The sequence below is a fragment of the Anolis sagrei genome, chromosome 1 (genome assembly GCF_037176765.1).
Source record: "Anolis sagrei isolate rAnoSag1 chromosome 1, rAnoSag1.mat, whole genome shotgun sequence".
Classification (NCBI taxonomy): Eukaryota; Metazoa; Chordata; class Lepidosauria; order Squamata; family Dactyloidae; genus Anolis; species Anolis sagrei.
This window is the reverse complement of record NC_090021.1, coordinates 209641333-209663651: the sequence shown is the minus strand read 5'-3', so window position 1 is coordinate 209663651 and position 22319 is coordinate 209641333. Positions and strand designations below refer to the sequence as shown.

General features: G+C 37.8%; 1 protein-coding gene across 3 annotated transcripts in view; it reads left to right on the top strand.

Annotated features, from left to right (window-relative positions):
- KYNU (kynureninase) overlaps positions 1-22319 on the top strand; it is a 114451-nt gene that overhangs the window by 84539 nt on the left and 7593 nt on the right. For 2 of the 3 annotated variants that reach the window (XM_060776206.2, XM_060776202.2), the window contains exons 11-13: positions 13094-13146; positions 14652-14737; positions 20444-20674. In XM_060776206.2, coding sequence (XP_060632189.2) covers positions 13094-13146; positions 14652-14737; positions 20444-20674 — 370 coding nt within the window. Of the gene's footprint in view, positions 1-13093; positions 13147-14651; positions 14738-20174; positions 20346-20443; positions 20675-22319 lie in introns of those variants that run through there. The other variant, XR_010910417.1, reaches the window with a different exon arrangement.

Genomic DNA, 22319 nt, shown 5'->3' with positions numbered 1-22319 from the left:
GAGCTGCAGCCATGCTTCTGTAGTTTCTTCTTTAACTTTCATTAACAGTTTTTGCAATGACCAACAGTTATTTGGGGGTGCGGATGAAGCAATAAAAGCTGGATCCTAACATAAGCTGTTTCCTCATATCTAATAAATGGCAGCAACTGACTATTTAGATGGTGTTAATCTAGATGACAGCTGTACATAGAATTTTCAGAAAGCAAAGTGTATTTGGCTAGTGAGCACTTCACAATTTCTCATACATCGTAGCAATATGATATTAGAATGCTCATCTACTGTATCGACATTTTACACCAGCTTCTCAAAGTACCCTTGACTCCACTGAAAAATAAGCTATTTTTGCTGCCAAATGAAGAGAGAAAAACATCTTAAGTGCCTCCAGCTCATTTGAAACCTAAAAGTTAAAACTTCCCCCGAGAAGAGGCAGTTTAGGAATAAAGGCTTTGGCTAATTAGGTTTAATGGGACGTTGTCTTGGGAGATGTGATTTATTAAGCCAATCTAGGCACACAATAGGCCTGCAGGGTTCAGTGTCTGGATCCTCCAATTGAATGGCAAATATCCAAGGGCATTTTTTAAATATATAGCCAAGAGAACATTAAGAAAATGGAAGCCAAACTACACATTACCCATTGATGAAAAGCTTTAGAGATGAAAGGCATTCTCAAGAGGATGAAATCTGAAGACATGTTAGTGCTAACTTTATCAGCTATTTTCATCTTTCAAAAATGTATCTGTCCATCAAATTACATTCTTCATTTCATGCTCTTGTATGTATGTGTCAGCTTGATCCGAGATATATAGGTTTATGTACAGTTGACCCATCTTAGCATCTTAGCTGATTATTTCTTTAGAAACTTCATCGGAAGGGTGGAGTGAGATAGGAAGAAACACTACCTTCCCACTTACTACTTTGGAAATGACTAAAGTGCTAAGCAGGATCTGAGTGGAATGTGTAGGACAAAAGTGTTTCCACTTTCATTCTGAGAGATGTGAAAGATATAGAAATGTTTATCATTATCTCTTTGAGAGGGAAGACGCAACACATAAAGGATATTCACAGCATGGCCATAAATCTATGATCCCACATTCAAACTGAAAGCAAGCATATTAGAGAATTTTTGCTGAAGCCCATCAATTGTTTCTGTTCTCCACCCACTTCCTTCACTCCTCTCTGCCACTTTCACCTCCAGGGGCCTCTTCACACTACACAAATACAGTGCTATATTCTACTTGAATTATCATGGCAACATTCTGTGCAGTCCTGGCATTTGCATTTTGTGGAGGTGGTGCAGCTCTCTTACTGAGAATTTTAATTCCCTTCCCTTTGAACTGTCAATCCCAGGGTTCAATTAACTGCTGCCATGACAGTTAAAGTGGAATAGCAGCACCATAATGGTAGAATTTTAATAGATTCCCCACTCTATTGAGAGAAATATAAGAATGTATCCTAATAATGATAACAACAACAACAACAACAACAATAACAACTTTATTATTATGCTACCATCTCGCCGAAGGGACTCAGGGCGGCTTACATGTGGGACAAAGCCCAGAGAACAACAAAGTTTTCCAACTAAAAACACCGTTAAAAACACAATAACACATTCCAATCTAATAAAACAATTAAAAACAGCAGGGTATAAAAACATGATTGAAATGTATATATTTTCAACCAATGCTTTGGGATACGAAGACATCGTAGACCATGTGAAAATATTTGTTAGAGATGGAAATTTATTTATTTATTTGTACCCCACTCTTCTCACCCAAAGGGGGACTCAGAGCAGCTTCCAACTTTGGCAAAAAAAAATGATGATGATGATTGGAACATTGTTCTAGAGCTAGTAAGAAATTATAAAGAAGAAATATGTTCTTTTTATTATCATTTATAAAACAGCAGTTGCATATTGAATAGAAAGAGAGCCTAAGCTAAGACATTGGCTTACTATCATGGCTTCTGTTAGTGCAATGCCTCCTAATCTTTAGTCCTTCAGAGGTTTTGGAGTTTGTCTTTCAGAAGCCCCAATTAGTATGGTCAAGAGTCAGGAAATAGGGTGTTGAAGTAGGAAATATCTGAAGGTTTGAAGTCTGTGAACTATTGTCTCATAGGGTAAGTGAACTCTTAGTGTGGCATCAGCACTTGCACAAGTCCTTTCTTATATACTGAAGCAATACTTTGACTCAATCATATCCAAATAATAATAGATTATCCATATAAGAGTAGAAAGAACATTCACTATATTCATTTCCTAGTTGAAAAATTGGCTTTCTGGTATGTAGGAAACTGGATTTAAACCAATAAAATTATGGTAAGAATGTTTCACAGATTTTTAAAGAAAAATTGAATGCATTCATGAACTTGTCGGATTTGTACAACCCTTATATTTTCAGTGATATGTTGCACATTCAGACTAGTTTCTATAACTTGAAAGATTCATGGTAGTCAATGGGCCAAGCAATTAGCATACTTGAGATACATCTAATCAAACTCTACAATTTAATACATTCATTTGTTGTATTCTAATATGGGATTCTGCTATTTTTGATCCCACTTTTAAGCTCCATTTGAACAAAGTAGGATTACTGGATAATCATCCATGGCAATTACTAATATTAGTAATAAGGGTACTTTGATTAAAGCACATTTTAAATTATCACTCTTGAGCACGAGGTTCTAAAATGATATTGGAATCAATCTGAAGTGCTCTGAGTTAATGCCATATTTATTAAATAAAGTATGTTTCCCCTTCTCTTTAGCCAAATAATAATAATAAATGTTTACAGATAGCAACAATAAAACAGTCCTTACCCTTATCTTCTTAAAACTCATGAAGCATGAGGAGAAGAATCTGGGAAGGAAAGAGGATAAAAAGCTATCTCTAAGAGCATTCTTAGAGTTCCCATTCTTATCATTGTGATGTTGAATGAAAATCGTTTTGGTAGTGCAATGAAATGGCGATCACTGTATAACAATTGAGAGAAATCCAGTTCATCCTTCATATGAAACCAGCACTAACTTTCTGAATATAATCTTACTTTCCTGAGATATATACCAAAGATTCATTCAGCTCAAAGCATAATGTGAAATATTGTATCAAATGTTGTCTTAGAAGACTAAATTCAAAAACATGGAATTTGATGCATTCATCATTGTCTGCCCATGGAACTGAAGGAAGATGGTGTTATTTACAAGGCAAAACAGAGGTCCACCTAGCCAGTTATTCAGCCAAACAAGGTATATGGTTACAGCCTGTCCTGGATGGGGTTACACTTCCCATGAAGGTTCAAGTTCGTAGCTTGGGAGTGATCCTGGATCCTGGAACCTCAGGTTTTGGTGGTGGCCAGGGGAGCTTTTGCACTGGTACCTTGGGAAGTCAGACTTGGCCACGGTGGTCCACTCTCTTGTTACATCACAAAAAGATTACTTCAATGCACTCTACATGGGGTTGCCTTTGAAGACTGTTTGGGAGCTTCAAATGGTCCAGTGGGCAGCAGCCCGTTACACCAGCTGCATTGACTGTCAGTCTGTTACTGAGCACAATTCAAAGTGCTGGCTTTAGCCTATAAAGCCCTAAATGGTTCTGGACCAGCTTACCTGTCTGAATGTATCTCTCTCTATGACCCACCTCTGAAGTTAAGATCATCTGGGGAAGTCTACTCTTGATCCCACCACCTTTGTAAGTGCAATTGGTGGGAATGAGAGAGAGGGCCTTTTCAGTGGTGGCCCCTCATCTATGGAAATCCCTCCCCAATGCAATCAGGTCAGCTCCCTCCCTCCTGTCTTTCAAGAAAAAGCTTAAGATGTGGCTGTTGGACCAAGTATTCAGCCAGTAAATAGTGCAATAAGGATAATGGACTAATGGAACTGACAACTGCACAGGCCTTGGACTACGATCTAGATTATGTGATTTTAATTGATGTTTTAATAATTAATGTTTAATTGTATGATTTTGATTGTATTTCATTATTTTTATATTTATATGTATTGACATCAAATCGCTGCCTACTGTAAGGCTGCCCTGAGTCCCCTTTTAGGGTGAGAAGGGTGGGATACAAATATGTGAAATAAAAAACAAAATAAAAAATTGCATCTTAAGGGTCCAAGTATATTTTAAGGAAGAGGGATTTAGAAATAGCAGAGCTATTATGGCATTGAATGTTTGCCACTTTTTCTCTGGAAACCGTCCTTGGTCCCCCTGGGGAGATAGGGAGGGCTACAAATAAAGCTATTTATTTATTTATTTATTTATTTATTTATTTATTTATGTGTATTTTAGTTATATTATTCTATTCTGTATATGTGTACTTGTAGGTAATTCCACTCAATTGAATAGGACTCATAGGTAAATGTGTGCAGGATTGCTCCATAATAAAACTTGTTGCATATGTATAATTGAGTTGAAGTGTTCATTACAATTTATCACAGGCCTTTTTTAGGCAGGGAGACATTGTGTGTTTTTCATCACCATGTTTTGAATAGTTCCAATACTGCTGTGAACCTTATTAATATTCTGTATGGAGAGCTTGGCTTCCCCTTTGATTATTAATTCCTGAAAGAAAGAAGGGAGTTAATACTCTTGGGTACTTGTTCTAAAGTATTTCTGGATATATTCCTTTCTCTTTCCTATCTGTCATTATCCCACTGTGGGCAGTGGCTAATAGAAGTGATATATGTCCAGTGTGCAATAATAGTTGATCATAAGGCGATTTAACCATTTTAATTTAACTTCATTAGCCTTAGAGGGGTTGTTTGGGTATGATCTTTTCTTAGGATTTAATTTAGACTCCAACTCCTTCTGCCTCTTGCTCATCCTTTTTCTCTGCCTGTTCCCTGTGAATGAAATTACCTTTCCTCATCACGAAAGCCTTAGAGGCTTCGAAAGGAGTTCTGTATGAGTTCAACAAGCTCTGATTGGATTCCAAGTGTAATGGCCATTTCTCTTTCACATACTCTGAGCCCAGAAAACTTGTATCTTGTTATAAAAGTGAACTCAATCTCTTTTTGTTTTGACCTGGAGGGGTAATATGGAGGGACATGTTCGGAGATTGTTGCATTCCCAGTTGAACTGAATCTAAAAGACTAACAGAGAAAAACAGAATCAATCTTTAAAGAGGATGTGTGCACCTTTTGTCTTCAGACTCCTTTCAGCACCAATTGGTTGATCAGGCAACCTCTTACTTTCCCCCCCTATATACAGAGTGAATTTGTCCTTCTCAATTTACCTCCTTCTTAAATTAAACTTTCTACCTAAGACAAAATAAGTGCTGAAATGTATAAGGACATCCCATTATTTCTTGGGCCAAATTGAATACTCCAAGAATATGATATTTTATATACCATAACCAACATAGCATAGTTATGTCAGTCATTGGATTATGCGAGTGCTTTTAGGATTATTTTCCCCCTCGCTTGCCTTAAAAACTGCTCCTACGCTTAAAGGCAAGTTAACAATTTTAAAGGTGTCAGGTACAAATGAAAAAGGGTGGGAAGGAACTGACATTTTACCCACCATTAAAAACGCAAAAATGTTCCATAGAAGAAAGATTTCCTTCTATTTAGCCCTCATACTGTAATCCTATTCTGAATGATCTTGGGTTGATCATTCAGTTTTTGACAGATTTATACTTTGGTATTCCTATTCATTTATTTTATAAAGTTACATTTGGAAATAGCTCACAGTTTTTCTTTCTTTTTTCCTACCTAAGAGAAAAGTTGTATGCACACATGGTACTTTATTATTAGCAATAATTTTACATTATAAGTAATCATTTATGAGTGTCCTTGTCAAATCTAAGTAAGGATGAGACATACAGTACATTAGGAAAATAAAGGAATTTTGGGGTTACTACATGGTAGAGTGGCCACACACAAAACAATTCATTTTTAATTGCTTGTTTCACTTTAATAATTATTATGCTTTGCGTCTCCTTTCTTGGTGATAAAGAAATTGCTCTTCAGAAATGGAATAGCAAACCTCAATTAGGATTTTGTTGTATATTCCAGTCCATATAATTGAAAACTGGTGTCCTTAGTACTTAGTGTGGATGGGATTCCACCCTGCCCCCAGATGCACAACCCTGCAAGTAGATGCCATGATAATCCATTTCATAAATTATAAGTGAATAGTCTGTTCATCTGTTATTCAAAAGAAGCATGGGTCAAAGGAAGTTTTGGTTTTCCCCCTTTATGTTCCTTAACTGGATGTTCTTTGATGTCTACACCGCATATACATAGCAATCATTATACCCCATGCTCTTGCATCATTAATGCAACTACAAACGAAGCAATTCAAGTTCTGAATGCCCAATGCTTCCTTCTAACCATACAGATGTGAAGAACGGAAAACTGAGCTAAATAAAAATACTTACCAATGGGATTTCTCCCTAGCGTAACTGTGCTTGAAAGCAAGAGGAGCAAATGAAGATCCTTTTGGGCATGATTCTTGTTTTTCAAAAATCCCCTGTCTTTCTGTCTCTTGATTGGCAAAATGGGACATGCTGTGAAGGTAAAAACCAAGCCTCTGAATACTTTTTTTAAAATATATAATTCCTCGTTATGTGTCATTCTTGTTTTGGAACTGGGCTGGAAACTGTATAAGAACTTTAGCTGTTAACCAATGCCATTCTGTATTGTTACTTCTGCAGTTTGTGTGCATATAGTTGCTTGGTTATGGGACACATACCCCACTTTACAATGGGGTACCTGACAAAACATTATTGTAAAACAAAAGAATAATATTGAAACAGCAAAATACAAATAAGCACTTTTAAAAAAAGCTTTCACTGTACATTAAAAACCTTGAAAAAATAAAGTAAGATATTGTTATTTTGGACAAAAAAGTGGAAGAGGCCAGGGCATGACTCCCTCTGGGTGTGTGTATGTGCTTTCAAGTCAACTGTTGACTTCTGGTGACCTTATGAATTTCATGTGGTTTTCTTAAGCAAAAAGTATTCAGAGGTGGATTGCCAATACAACCTACAGCACCTGATATTCATTGCAGATCTCCCATCACTGCCAGGAATTTTCAGTCCGGACAGCTTTCACATTAGCCTAAGCTAGTAGAAGATGTTGTGTTGACACAGGGGAAACCTGAATTTCTAGACTGATGTGAACTCCCAGAATATATTCATAGCATATATACTTTACAAGAAGTTCAACCCGGTGTTACGTGGGATGAATGCAAATGAACTGCTCACAAAAGGTCCTTCCCATTGTCTGAAATTCAATTTATGTTATCCTGATTACAAATATTTATAAGAGATAATCATCAGGCTACCTTAGACAGTGTTTTATAAATATCACTTTCTTTCTTTATTTGAATGAAAGAGAAATAGTTTACTGTCATCTGTTATTTCACTTAGTGATTTCTTGCATACATTTAAAAATAACAGAAACAAATCTTTGAGGACCCCACAGCATATGTAGGAGTATCATCTTCCGAAGAAGCTAACCAAACACCATATTCTGAAATAGTTAATAAAATAATAATAATAATAACAATAACAATAATAATAATGTTTATTTATACCCCACCACCATCTCCCCAACGGGGACTTGGAGTGGCTTACATGGGGCCAAGCAGTAGGACTGCCTTTGCACAATTCCTCCAATCTGGAAAGTACATCCAAAAGGCTACCATGCCCCATGGTGCCCTATGAAGGCTTTGTTTAATGTCATCCCAATCTATTGCCCCATTAGCCCAATTCAAGTGTTTGGTACTCATGAAGGCCATAGCTGTCAGTGTGAAAGGTTTATATATTTTTCTGGTGACTTCTTCAATATGCATTTTTTCATATCATTTCTGTGGCTGACTTTTATCATCACTCATTATAAGCTTTTGCCAAATTATAAATTCATACATATTATATCTCTTCTCTTCAAATCTAGCAAACATTTAAAAAAATTATTAAAACTAATTTTGAATGCAAAGTATGTTCTCTTCACTACATATTTTACCAAAGCATATTATCATTTACTGCCTCTTATTTTTATAGCGTGCATTTATAAACTGTTATAATTAGGTCTTCACACCTCAGCTATTTTGAATCATAACATACCAATATTTGGCAGAAAGGTATCAGCCCTAATTTTATGTGTCCCATTTATACCTTGCAGAATCGATAGTCCTTTGGAGTTCTGATTTTGTAGTCCCTTCTTAGGCCATCAATATTCATGAAGGTCATTAGGATGGAGGTAGAATAAACTGAAACAGACAACTAAGAATTTATGAAAATTAAGTGAAAGTATAACATGAGGGTTAACTATGCCATTATAAAGCAGTTTAAGTAGAGGTTGAAGAGAAAAACATGGAAGATAGCAAGGACACCTTCAGTTAATTCAAAATTTCAATAGGGATTCTTCGCATTTCTTACACCTGTCTTATATTTGTGGTTGGAGAGATGGAGCTTCACTTGTGATGTGTTTCTTGGTGTATGTATTAGCCTTATCTGAGTAATCAGGTGGCTCTGATGAATGCCCAAGAGTTAAGATCCTATAACATGCTGGTAGAAAGTCACTCTCCCCTACAGTACGCATAACAGATTTTGTGTTGGTAGAGGCTGCTTACTTTCCGATTCTGTGTGACACAACATTCAAGGGGTATGGCATGAGTTGAGGGTACAGCACTTTGTTTCTCAGTTGGTGACAGAGATGTTTCCAGACACATTCTGGGTGCCTGTCACAATTTAAGGAAACAAAACAGCTGTAAGCACAGTGTAAAGGCTGTTCCTTCAGCTGCTCATGCTCAAAGGCAACTGGAACATGCTTGAGCACAACTGACCTCCAATTAGTAGCTGGGGAGATAGAGATGTGCCTGCAAGTCCCCCAGCTGTTCTTCCATTTCCAGAGGGTAAGTATTAAGAAGGGATGTACTGAATATATATTTCTGCAATCCCCAAAAGAAGTCTATATTGTAGCATAACTGGGGTTTACACACGTGTATGCCACCAACAGGATGATAGGTAAGAACTCAATTACCTACCTATTATCCGATACTGCTTTCTTTACTCTTAATCACTATTTGATATTCTCTCTTCAATTTCATGTTGCTATTGGTTTTGTTTGGATAGATGAGGGAAACAATTTTATTATCTATACTAAATAGCCATTATGCTGACTATACAGGGGAGGGGTATAAAAAAGCACAATATTTGAAAGACTACGAAGATTTTGAATGGGAGACCACGAAATTACATCGCTAGATTCCTCTTCCTTCTCTATGTGTAAAGAACCAAAAGCATGAGGGTCTTTCAAGGGAAGAGACTGAATTTAGGAGCAAGATCTTCAACATAACCAGTGCCCAGGATGCATGTTAAATTATTTAATTATATTATCCACACAAATTCTCTCCAAAATATATAGATTGCTTTATTGATTTATACTTTAATTTAAGGGATAAGAATTGTATGGTGTTCAAAATGATGTTGGCATCCAAGAGAGCATAGCCAATAGTGATCAATCCTTCAATGTCTGGAGGACTAAATTATTACTGTGCCTGCCTTAATAATTTCCCATAAAGCATGATATGGTAGACTCTCAGTTAACCGGAACTCAAACAACCAGAGCTCTCAAGCAACAAGCAAAAAATTGAAGAAATCTTTTAAATTTAAAAAGCTGTTTTATAATACAGTAAAACTGTATCACATTAAGTTAGGTGTGGCTTTATTTGTCTTTTTTACTTTGAATTACCGTATATTCCGGCATATAAGACGACTGGGCATATAAGACGACCCCCAACTTTTCCAGTTAAAATATAGAGTTAAGACGACTCCCATGCATAAGACTACACCCGCGTATAAGACGACCCCTGACTTTTGAGAAGATTTTCTTGGGTTAAAAAGTAGTCTTATACGCCAGAATATACTGTACTTTACTTCAATATTAATATCAAGTCAGTAGTGTTGGATATAGTATTAAGTCTATTTTAATAGTATCTCTCAAGCAAGTTGAAACTACATTTATCCAGCCTCTATTAATCCCCATGGATACCAGTTAACTGAGAATCTACTGTAGCTATTTATTTATTTATTTTGCTATGCTGAACCTTTTAAAATTGTGCGAGACCTACTTCACTGATGTGATTTGGATATTTCAATGAAGCACTAATAACAAGAGTGCTAACTAACTATGTGTTTAACAGTAAAATATAACACACCTTGAAAATGTAAAGCTGTTGCTGATGTTTCATGCATCATTTATACCATCAGGATCCAGTTCTCTAAGGTTTTTGTTTTATTGTATCTGTTTCTGATGTATTTAATTTGACAATGTAAATGTATTAATAATAAAATGCTATTTTATTAGTGGTTTCCTTAGAATAATAATAGCATCAGTGGCAGCTATGTGAAGTTTAAGTTTAATGTGAATTTTAATTTTCACATTTTTAAAAAATAACAATTATTTGTCAACTACAATATATTCTGATAGACATTAGCATATAAGGTAAATGACTAACAAGCAGTTTCCTATTGGATACATCTTGGGAGATTACAACCCTACTTGGAAGCTACTCTCTTACTTGGAAGCATCTCAGATCTTTAGCACTTTCCCCAAATTAGCTACCAAATTGGGAATTGTCTCTCCTGATCTTTGCAAATACACCATGATGCTTACTACTAACTAAATGTAAATTAACCCAACAAATCATTAACCTTTTGTTTACTAGAAAGGGGTGACTATTTATTTATTTATTTTATTTATTTATTTAGTACACTTGTATACCGCTAATATCTCAGCCTAAAACGGCGACTCATTGCGGTTTACAACATTTAAAAACAACAATAATTCCGATTAAAAATATAAAACACATACATATACAATACTCAGTATTGGGCCACCAATACAGACCAATGCATCTCTTAATTAAAATCATAATCCAATTTCGTTGTCTGTGATTGCCAGTCCTTGATCAAAAACTTCATCGCATCGGATTAGCCGAATGCTTGCTCAAACATCCATGTTTTCAGTTTTTTCCGAAATGCCATCAACGAGGTGGCTGATCTTATCTCTATAGGGAGGGCATTCCAAAGCCGCGGGGCCACCACAGAAAAGGCCCTGTCTCTCGTTCCCGCGAGCCGCACCTGTGAAGCAGGCGGGATGGAGAGAAGGGCCTCTCCCGAAGATCTTAGGGTCCTGGTGGGCTGATAGGCCGAGATACGTTCGGATAGATATGTAGGGCCAGAACCGTTTAGGGCTTTAAAGGCCAAAGCCAGCACTTTGAATTGGGCCCGGTAGCTAATCGGTAGCCAGTGGAGCTGGTACAGCAGAGGAGTTGTATGCTCCCTGCGCCCTGCTCCTGTTAATACCATGGCTGCCGCCCGTTGGACTAGTTGGAGCTTCCGGGCCGTCTTCAAAGGCAACCCCACGTAGAGAGCGTTGCAGTAGTCAAGGCGGGATGTAACCAGAGCGTGGACTACCGTGGCCAAGTCAGACTTCCCAAGGTACGGTCGCAGTTGGCGCACGAGTCTTAACTGTGCGAATGCTCCCCTGGTCACCGCCGAAACCTGGGGATCCAGGCTCAGCGATGAGTCCAGGATCACACCCAAACTGCGAACCTGTGTCTTCAGGGGGAGTGCGACCCCGTCTAACACAGGCTGTAACCCTATACCCTGTTCGGCCCTGCGACTGACCAGGAGTACCTCTGTCTTGTCTGGATTCAATTTCAATTTGTTTGCCCCCATCCAGACCGTCACAGCGGCCAAGCACCGGTTCAGGACCTCGACAGCCTCCTTAGTAGCAGGTGGGAAGGAGTGACAGAGTTGGACGTCATCTGCGTACAGATGACACCGCACCCCGAAACTCCGGATGATCTCGCCCAACGGCTTCATGTAGATGTTAAACAACATGGGGGACAGTATTGAACCCTGAGGAACCCCACAAAACAAAGGTTGTGGGGTAGAACAGGAGTCCCCCAGTAACACCTTCTGAGACCGGCCCTCGAGGAATGACCGGAGCCACTGCAGAGCAGTACCTCCGAGCCCCATTCCCGCGAGGCGACCCAGAAGGATACCGTGGTCGACGGTATCAAAGGCCGCTGAGAGGTCGAGGAGCACCAACAGAGACACACTCCCCCTGTCGAGCTCCCGACGGAGATCATCCACTAAGGCGACCAAGGCTGTCTCAGTACCATGCCCCGGCCTAAAGCCAGACTGTGCCGGATCCAGATAATCCGTGTCTACCAAGAATGCCTGGAGTTGTGAGGCCACCACACGTTCCATGACTTTGCCCAAAAAGGGGAGATTGGAAACAGGCCGATAGTTAACCAATTGAGTGGGGTCCAGTGATGGTTTCTTCAACAGCGGTTTTATCACACTTATACAGCTCACTTGTGTTGCCCAGATAATGGGAGAACCCATAATCATACCTACAGTTACCAAGTAACTCTAGTGATGTAAGGAATACTATCAGTGATGCCAATGATCTTATTGTGTTCTAGAAAGATGTAAAGACATCAGTGGTTTGAATTAGATTTGGATTTAATTGGGAAGCAAACTTGAACAATCTTCCAAAACATGGGAAATGGCTCCATTTGTTTCTGAGTCAGTCTAAATTCAGAATTTGCAGTCAAATATTATTTCAGATCCCTAGTTTGCAAATATGGTTAAGATGGTTTGATGAAACTTTGGTGGCAAATAGGCAGAACTCAAATTAGGAGCAAGAGAAAATAAGTTTTCTTCCAAACGTGTTCAGCCTTTTCATGTGTATATGTATGCATCTTCAGGCTGCTTGTCGACTTATGCCAACCCCATGAATTTCATAGGGTTTTCTTCATAAAGTCCTATGAAATTTAGCATAGATTTCAACCTCAGCAGAGTAATTTTTAGTCCTACAAATATTTAAGTCTCTTATTTGAGACGTGTTTTCTGGGAGCTCAAAATTCACATCCAGGTGTAAACCTGAACAGTATACATCCTCCAGTCAAGTGTCACTAGTGTGGAAAAGATCTGTACCATGGACCCCCAATCATGTGCATCCTTTAGGTGTATCTTACCAGAATATATTATTGAGACAAGTATGTTAATTATGTCACTTATTCATGTCTTAACCTTTATTTATTTTCTTTCATTTCTTTTGTCTTTCTTTTTTAAAGTCTTATAGGATGGTGGGGTCATGAATTGCAAAGCAGATTTCTCATGGACAACAGTATGTATATTTCTCCATTTTATGCAATATTTACCACACAGTGTATATTTACAGTTCTATACAGAGGGCCATTGATATCTGCTGGGGTTTGGTTACAGGTCTTCCCATGCATACCAATATCCATAGTTGCTGAAGTCCCAATATATACAGTGACATAGTAAAATGGTGTCCGTTATATAAAATGGCAAAAACAAGGTTGATTTTTATTTTTAAGGCATGCATAGTGATGGGAAGGCACAGTAATTTGCACCAGCACAATTATTAGATCTTCTCTTTTAACACGGAAAGTTATTTCTATCCTAGCTCTGGGAAAAAGCTTCCTAATTCTTCCTTGTTTAGGGAGCTTACATCTTCACCCTTTTTGAATGTTTTATGGTTTCTAGTTTTATAATGGCAGAAACATTAACTAAATCATAAGGTATCTTTAGGGTATTGATCAAGATATCTATGTATTCCACCTATTAAAACCCCATTGACATTTTTATGTTGTGGTATACAGTAGTAGATAGGTGAGCAGGACACTTCTAGATATTTTCAAGTAGCTAGACACCCTGCAATAGGGATCTTATAGAAATTTGCAGGAGTCCTGTATTGTGTGTGTGTGTGTGGCAGCGGCGGGGGTTGTGCCCTGCTTACAAAGTGAGTTTGGGGACATTTTAGAAACAGAATTCCATCTGATTTATATTATCATAATTCACTAACAGACTTCTTGCCAGTGTCTTGCTTCGCTATTCTTATGAGTTACTCTGGGAGCAGGGTGCTTAACAAGGTGTAAAAATAAAGCCTTAGCCCTCTTTTTACGGGTCACTATGATGAAAGGATAGAATGCCAAGAACAAGCATGCTGTGTGTGTGGATATGTGGGGGTAGGCATGCACACACCTATACTATTACGCATTAATTTCCTGAGTATCCAATCTGATTTGTAGGAAATCCTTAACATCTGTGATATGAAACTGGATTTCTAAGGATTTTTTATCCACCATTGCCTGGTTTGGATAGATAAATGATGCTTAAACTACAGATGAATTTAATTGATATTGGAGACAGGAACAGAGCTATAAGCATCAATCATGCCCAATTACTTCCATCTCATTGTAGTGATCTATCTGCTTTGGGTTTTGGTATGAACTTTAAAGAGCCTAATGGGTTCAGCAGTTTGGGTGGTGCTTTTAAAGTTCAGACTACAACCCAGAATGGATGTACTGTATTGTTGAGAGAGGACCCACCAGCTGCCACTGGTGAAAAAAAAAAGCAAGTAACCCATTCTGGTCTCTTAAATCATGGCTTATTGAAATGATTATGTCTGAACTGGTGCAATAATTAGAATCATGGAGTTGGAGGAGACCACAAGGGTTATCCAGTCCAATCCCCTGACATATATTGTTAGCCATCTTTTCCAAAAGCCTGTCTTTCTTATACTAATACTTTTTAAAATCTCATCACAGATTTTAATTTTTAAAATCCCATGCATAATGAATTTGATAGAAGGTGTTTCTTTTACAGAATTACAACTAAGTCCAGGAATCAATGGATTTCGGTTATCAAATCCTCCCATTTTATTGGTGTGTTCTCTTCATGCCAGTTTAGAGGTGAGTAATCACTTTTCCATGAAAAATTAAATACCAAGAAATGAAGCAACTCCCTTGTCATTAACCAATATTATCTTCTCTACCATGGTGAACTGAAAACTCTCATCTGGAGACAAATAGAATATTAAAACAATGCTCACAGAGCTTTGAAAAGATTGCCAGCATTGGCATCTATTTCTACCATTCTAGTTTCCATCAGGCAAGCATGGGAGTGAAAAAAGGCAAGAATAATGGTTTAGGGCATCAAACACTCAAGTGCCATCCATGCTTCTTTTACTTGCTTGTCTGCAATGCCTTTCCTTTTTCCTCAAGGAAAGAAAATCCCCCACAGCTGGTACCTGAGATAAAAGGAAGTTGCATTTCTACTGCTGAGCTCCTGTCTGAAGGAAAAGATGGCAGCAATAGCTGCTTAATGGCATGTTAGAGACAGATATTAATATTAAATAAAATTCAACAGTGTGTTCCAGCAGCATGATATCTCTTTTAGTATTGCATGTGCCTTCAGCCTAGCATTGCTTGGTATACTAAAATTGCTCTTGTATAATCTGCATATAGCTTTGTTCTTATTTTACAAATTCTAAAGCAGGTACACAGGACCTGATTCATGGATTCACCATTTTCATGGCAAATCCGTGGGGTCCCAACAAGGGGTGTGAAGAACCTGTTGCCCCATGCCCCGCATTGCCAGACTTACCACTGTCCCCATCCCGTGTTACCACCACGGTGATGTATTGTTTCCCCCTTTTGCCACAGAGCCCCACCGGAAGTAGATGTACACCGTGTAATGGGCTCTGTGGCAAAAAGTGAGAGCAATCAGTGGATGATGAATAATTCACCTGTATGATGAGGTCCTAAGTCCAACATTGAAAAATGCAGACAAATTGTGATTGGAGATTCTGTGATGAGAGAGGCTTACTTGGAGATGAGGGAAAGAGATTTGTATTATAGGCCCTACTCTTTCAATGATTTCCTCCTATCTATCTATCTATCTATCTATCTATCTATCTATCTAACCTCCTTCCAGTGGAATATTAACAGGAGCAGGGCGCAGGGAGCATACAACTCCTCTGCTGTACCAGCTCCACTGGCTACCGATTAGCTACCGAGCCCAATTCAAAGTGCTGGTTTTGACCTTTAAAGCCCTAAACGGTTCTGGCCCTACTTACCTATCCGAACGTATCTCGGCCTATCAGCCCACCAGGACCCTAAGATCTTCAGGAGAAGCCCTTCTCTCCATCCCGCCTGCTTCACAGGTGCGGCTTGCGGGAACGAGAGATAGGGCCTTTTCTGTGGTGGCCCCCCAGCTTTGGAATGCCCTCCCTACTGAAATAAGATCAGCCACCTCGTTAATGGCATTTCGTAAAAAACTGAAAACTTGGATGTTCGAGCAAGTTTTCAACTAATGCCGATGTGATGATGTTTTGATCATGGACTAGCAATCAAGGACAACGAATTGGATCATGATTTTAACTATGAGATGCCCGGTCTGTATTGGTGGCCCAATACTATGTATGTATATGTATGTATTTTTATAATTTACCTTATATTTTTAAAGTGAATATTGTATTTTAAATATGTTGTAAACCGCAATGAGTCGCCGCAAGGCTGAGATATTAGCGGTATACAAGTGTTCCAAATAAATAAATAAATAAATAAATATATATATATACACACACACACACACCTCCTTAATGCTCTGATTCACTTTTAAGTATTGATTTCAATCAGCCATGTCATGACCCTCTGTTTTTACCATACATAATAGATTGCATTTGTGACCATACTTGCTCCATACTTAATGGCAGGCCATTGGGTCATATTTTTCGTATAGGTGTTATGGCTGCAAAAAATTGCCTCTCGGGCTCATAAAATTCCAAGGTTGTTCCATGGCATTTAAAATTAGCTTTCTATTTTGACTGCTAGTTGATTATCAAGTCAGCAGGGTCATGTAGTGAAAAGCCAGACACTGTGATCACAGCTCTTTCCTCCCTGATTTACATCTGACAGTGCATCCATAAAGTCAAATCAGATGTTTTGACTTTCTTTCCTAGTTTGGTTTCTTAATTTATCAGTTCATGCATGAGAGAACAGCATGAAGGTGGGAGGAAACTTTAAATGTGTTATAAAGGTGTCACTAGTGGGTATTTAGAATTGTAACAGAGAATGTCTGAAGCAAACTACACCAATCAGAAGGACACGAAGTTTGAAACTTAAACAAAATTCCCATATTTCAGTAAAATATTGGGGGAAGTTGGAGTGAAGAACAATACTTTGTGTGACAAAGAAAATTGTTTATGGGTCAGTTTCTGTCTCATATGTAAGATTCTTAGGGAAATTAGCCATTTTTGAGCAAGGTGGTACAATGTGTACTGGCTTCTCAACTCCAGATAGCATTGCATGATATTGGTTATCTCAATACATTCCAAAGGAAAAATAAAAAGATAAACAAACACAAATGTAATTGGTCAAGATGGTCAATGGGTATCCATGCTAATAGCATCCTGCTCGAAGTTGTGTTGAATTCAAAACTGCCCCAGTCTTTGGGTGTTGTAAATAATTCATATTAGCCTAATTGTTGAAAGACTGGAGGATCTTGATTCTGGAATTATCTTAGCTTTTTTTTTTCACTAGCTGTCAGGTTCCAAATCACATGGAATGATCTGCTCCTATGGACAGCTGTTATTAATGACCTTATCTGGGGACTGTGGACCTTTATTTTGGTTATTCTTGCTCTGCCGACACCCAGGCTGGAGTAGTGTGGCAAGTTTTTCCACCTTTCAGGATGGCCCAGAAGCTTCACATCCCACCTGCCTGGATATTTGGAGGGTAATGGCCTAGACTGGTGGGTCACCAACCCCACTAGCTGCCTGTACCTTCTGAGTCACCAATTGCAGTTCGAGAAAGGTGACTCAGATTACCTGCTTCTGTAGAGCACTGCATGTGGGGCTGCTTTTGGAAACTTCAGGAACGTCAGCAAATCTAAAATGGTGCAGCTAGATAGCTGACTGGGCCTGGTTATAGGGATCATATAACCCTCATGTTGCAACAGCTTCACTGGCTACCTTTCTAGACAGAATTCAAAGTTTGATTTATGATTTTAAAATCCCTATACATCTTATGTTCAGACCTTTTAAAAAAAACCTGTCTCTTTATATGAGCTCAGCTGAGTTTTAATATCTTTGGGAGAGATTTCTCTTGGTCCCATCAAGTACATCTCATGAGGTTTCTGTTAAAGATCTTCTTGTTGGCTGCTTCTAGGATATAATATAATATGATATAACAACAATAATGTTATTTTTACCCACATCTCCTTGCAGCTCGAGGGAGAAACTCTTTCCCAAAAGAGGCTTGATTGACCTTTTTATGCTCTCTTTTCAGAAACAAGCAAAAGATTTTCTTTAGATAACCAGGACTTCTGTTTTTAATTGGTTGGGATAGGACAATGTGCTCATTCTTGTTATGTAATGGGTTTTAGATGTTTTTAACTGTTCTAAATTAGTGTATTTAAGTGAATATTGTTTGTTGTTGTTGTTTATTTTTTATATTACAGATTGTTTTAACCCCTATAGGTCTTATATGTGGAAAAATTGGGATATAAAATATAACTGAATATAAATTCTATAAATAAATAGTGTCTGTATTCACTTTGTGTTTTATTTATAGGTCTTTCTTGTTAATTTTTCACTGTAGTTGGTTAGGCTGGTAAACACAAGTCAAAATGCCTTTTTAATCACAGCTGCACAGGAATCTTTTGAGGATTCATCTAACTTTGAAGTTCACCTGTTCTTTCTGTCCTTTTTGTAGCTCTTAAGCTACTGGTTTATTAACAACTTTGCTATTGATTTTTTTTTAAAAAAAATATCAATGTCATCTTTTTACCAGGAAGCTTTAAAATAAAATTTACTAAATAAACAAGTATTCGAGAAAAAAGCTTTTGTCAGAGAGAAAAGTAATTTTCAAGCACAGAATGTCCAAAACACTTTACTGAAATTTGCAGTTGGCTCACTTTTGGAAAATGATTAGCAATCTTTGGGGCAGCATAATAAAATGATGTTGACTCATATTGCCACTTACATGTTGATTTCTGTCAGGAACTAATTTAGTACATACATCCTGCAGTGGAAAAAATGATAGTATAACTTTGCATATCCTGCAATCGACAAAGTTTTTATAACATACTCCCATTAATCCCTTCCTTTAGAAGTCTTAGTTAGGGACTTTCTAAAACCATCTGGAAACAGGAAATAATTTTCTCAATGACAGTATCATTCGCTTGAAAATTTGTCAGGGAATTACCAGTCATTTTAGTTTGCCTCTCCCATCCCCATTAAATGCTACAGCAATACCTTTCTTCTATTTGACAATCTATTTTGTTTGCATGTAAAACATCTCTAATATTTTGCAAACTTTATGTGACCTTAGAGGCACTAGTTTGTTCTGACCCAGATGGTGCTTTTCAAATGTGGGAGGAGGGCCTGCCATTTATCCCTCGGTAGGGGGTCAATGGCAATGAGAGCTCATCAGCTTCCATGGGCTTGCCGTTTTGCTCCTGCATTACTCTTTTGGCACGGAAGGATTCCCTTGTGCTAATTACAGTGGTACAGGAAAATAGAATTGGTCTCTGGCAAGAGATGGCTTAGAAAATGTTCTGCCATCTTGCACAGGGAGGTATTAAACAGGGGGTATAGCTTCTAAAGGAAATGTGTTGCAATGTGTCAATGCATGGCAAGGGCAATTGCTTGCCTTTTACAGGGTAAGGACGTTAGGTGTGGGAACGTTATTCCAGGTTGCATGTATTTCTTTTGCCAGGGTCTAAATGGACTTATCAGAAGTTACTTTAAACATCTAACAATTTCCATTTTTGACTAAAGTAACAGTTTATTGGTAGCTTGGACACATGCAATATTTTTATGCTCTTGCTTACAAATCCTAACATAATATAGAATAGTGGAATCAGAGCTCAGAGAGAGAAAGTCCAAGAATTTTTTGATGAGCAGAGACATATATAACAATTTGAACAGTAAGCACCTTCAATTCCCTGTTCCCTTACATTTTTGATGCAATCAGTATAATTGGAGGAGAAATCAATTTTTTTCTAGCAACAGTGGATTGTAATGAGATATCAACACATCACTGAACTGAAATACAAGTAAACTTGTGAAGTTCTTGTTTTCAGAGTCACAAAGTAAAGTTGTCCAGAAATTTAAACAACAGAATGGGGAGGACTACACAGTCCTCGTTTCCTTTTTCATTTTGTATGAAGAGTCTGGTATTTCTTGGAATCACAGAACACTTTTATCTGTTGGATTACTGGCAACATTTTCAGTACTGATATAGTAGCATTAGTGGCCAAATCGAACCTTTAATGTTTGTCAGATTTAGTCAAAAGTCAATGATATGATATTATTTTGATGTAATGATTTGAATTTTGGACTAGAACATTGGGAAGCTATGGTTCAAATTGTTCTCACCCTTGAAAACCCACTGGAAATCATGTTCTCCCAGCCTCAAAGGAAAGCAATGACAAAACCTTTCTGGATAAATCTTGCCAAGGAAACCCCAACATAAAGTCATTTTAGGATTAACAAAAGAGGAAAATGACTCGCAGGTAAACAACAACAACAAGGAAATACTGCTCCATTGTTACTTTATTTTGATTTTTTTTTTTTTTGCATTTTCTGATTTCCTGTTTTATTTTTCATTTAGGTCTTCAATCAAACCACAATGAAACTTCTGAGAAGGAAATCTGTTCTTCTTACTGGTTATTTGGAATATTTGATAAAACAGCACTACAGTGAAGACAAAAATAACCCGGGAAAACCATTTGTAAAAATAATCACACCTTCAAACATTGGCGAAAGAGGATGCCAGCTCACACTGACTTTCTCCATTCCAATTAAACCTTTGTTTAAGGAACTGGAAAAAAGAGGAGTTGCTGTAAGTAATCAAGTCTTCATACTATTAATTTCTACATGCTTCATTTTATGTGGATGCTTTTGTATTGTGCTGATTAATGAGGAGGAAGGTCAGGCACTGATACAATATCTTACACTCAGCAAACTATTTTTTTTCTATAATGGTGCTGCAACATTGTTCTGAGGAAGGAACCAACAAATCAGACAAACCATGCAGATCCAGAATAAGTCTCTAGAGCCATTTATGGACCCACCACCAAGACTTTACTTCTGGGAGAAAATCATACTCACTATGAGGCATCACCTATAATTTGATGATTTCCCCATGCAAGGATACCATCAAGGCAAAGTGGTTCACCCTCATCACACTAAATTGGGGGGGGGGGGGGAGGTAAAGGATAACCATGTCAAAAGCACTACAAGTCATTGGGTTTGAATAAGTAAAAAGTTGTGGATTGCTTGAAAGATCAGGGATTAAAATTACAGGAAAGCAAAGTCATTGCCACTAAGCTGAGTGACCAGAAAGTGTCACAAAGGCTTCTTGTAGGCCTGGGTAACAACGGAAAAATTTGTTTCTAAAATCGATTTGTATTTGGGGTTTTTTTTTTGTTTCGATATTTAAAATAATTACAAAATTTTCCCTTAAAAAAGTTCGGTATTTACGAAATTTCGTAAATATTTACGAATCGATTTGTTAAGATGGCGCCCGCATTAGCGCATGCGCAAAGCATTTACGAAATTTCGTAATTTTGCCGGGAATAACGAATCGATTCGTTAAGATGGCGCCCGCGTCAGCGCATGTGCAAAGTATTTACGAAATTTCGTTATTTGTAGAACCTTCGCTAATAACGAATCGATTCGTTAAGATGGTGCCCACGTCAGCCTATGCGCAAAGCATTTACAAAATTTCGTTATTCGTAAAACCGTTAATAACGAATCCATTCGTTAAGATGGCGCAAATAAGCGAGCACTGTATTATAGCACTTTCTGTTGGCAAAAGGAGCACACTGGTTGGAACTACACAAATGATGAGCAAGCACTGTATTATGTAGCACTTTGTGTTGGCAAAAGGAGCGCACTGGTTGGAACTACACAAATAAGCGAGCACTGTATTATAGCACTTTCTGTTGGCAAAAGGAGCGTACTGGTTGGAACTACACAAATGATGAGCAAGCACTGTATTATGTAGCACTTTGTGTTGGCAAAAGGAGCGCACTGGTTGGAACTACACAAATGAGCGAGCACTGTATTATAGCACTTTCTGTTGGCAAAAGGAGCGCACTGGTTGGAACTACACAAATGACAAACGCACACACAGGCACACAAGGGTCTTTTCTTTTTTTAGAATATTTTTTGATTTTTTTTAAGAATAAAAGAAAGGTATTTTTCAAAAATATTTAAAAATGGAAAATTAACAAAATGCTCTCCCTGCTATGAAGCAAACAGCCACAAGACAGGGACAAACGATAACACACAGCCACAGAAGGGTCTTTTCTTTTTTTAGAATATTTTTTGATTTTTTTTAAGAATAAAAGAAAGGTATTTTTCAAAAATATTTAAAAATGGAAAATTAACAAAATTAACAAATTAACAAAAACCGCCCTCGCTCTCCCAACAACAGAATTAAGGAATTAAGGAATCAATGCAAGGAATGAATCCAGCTTAGC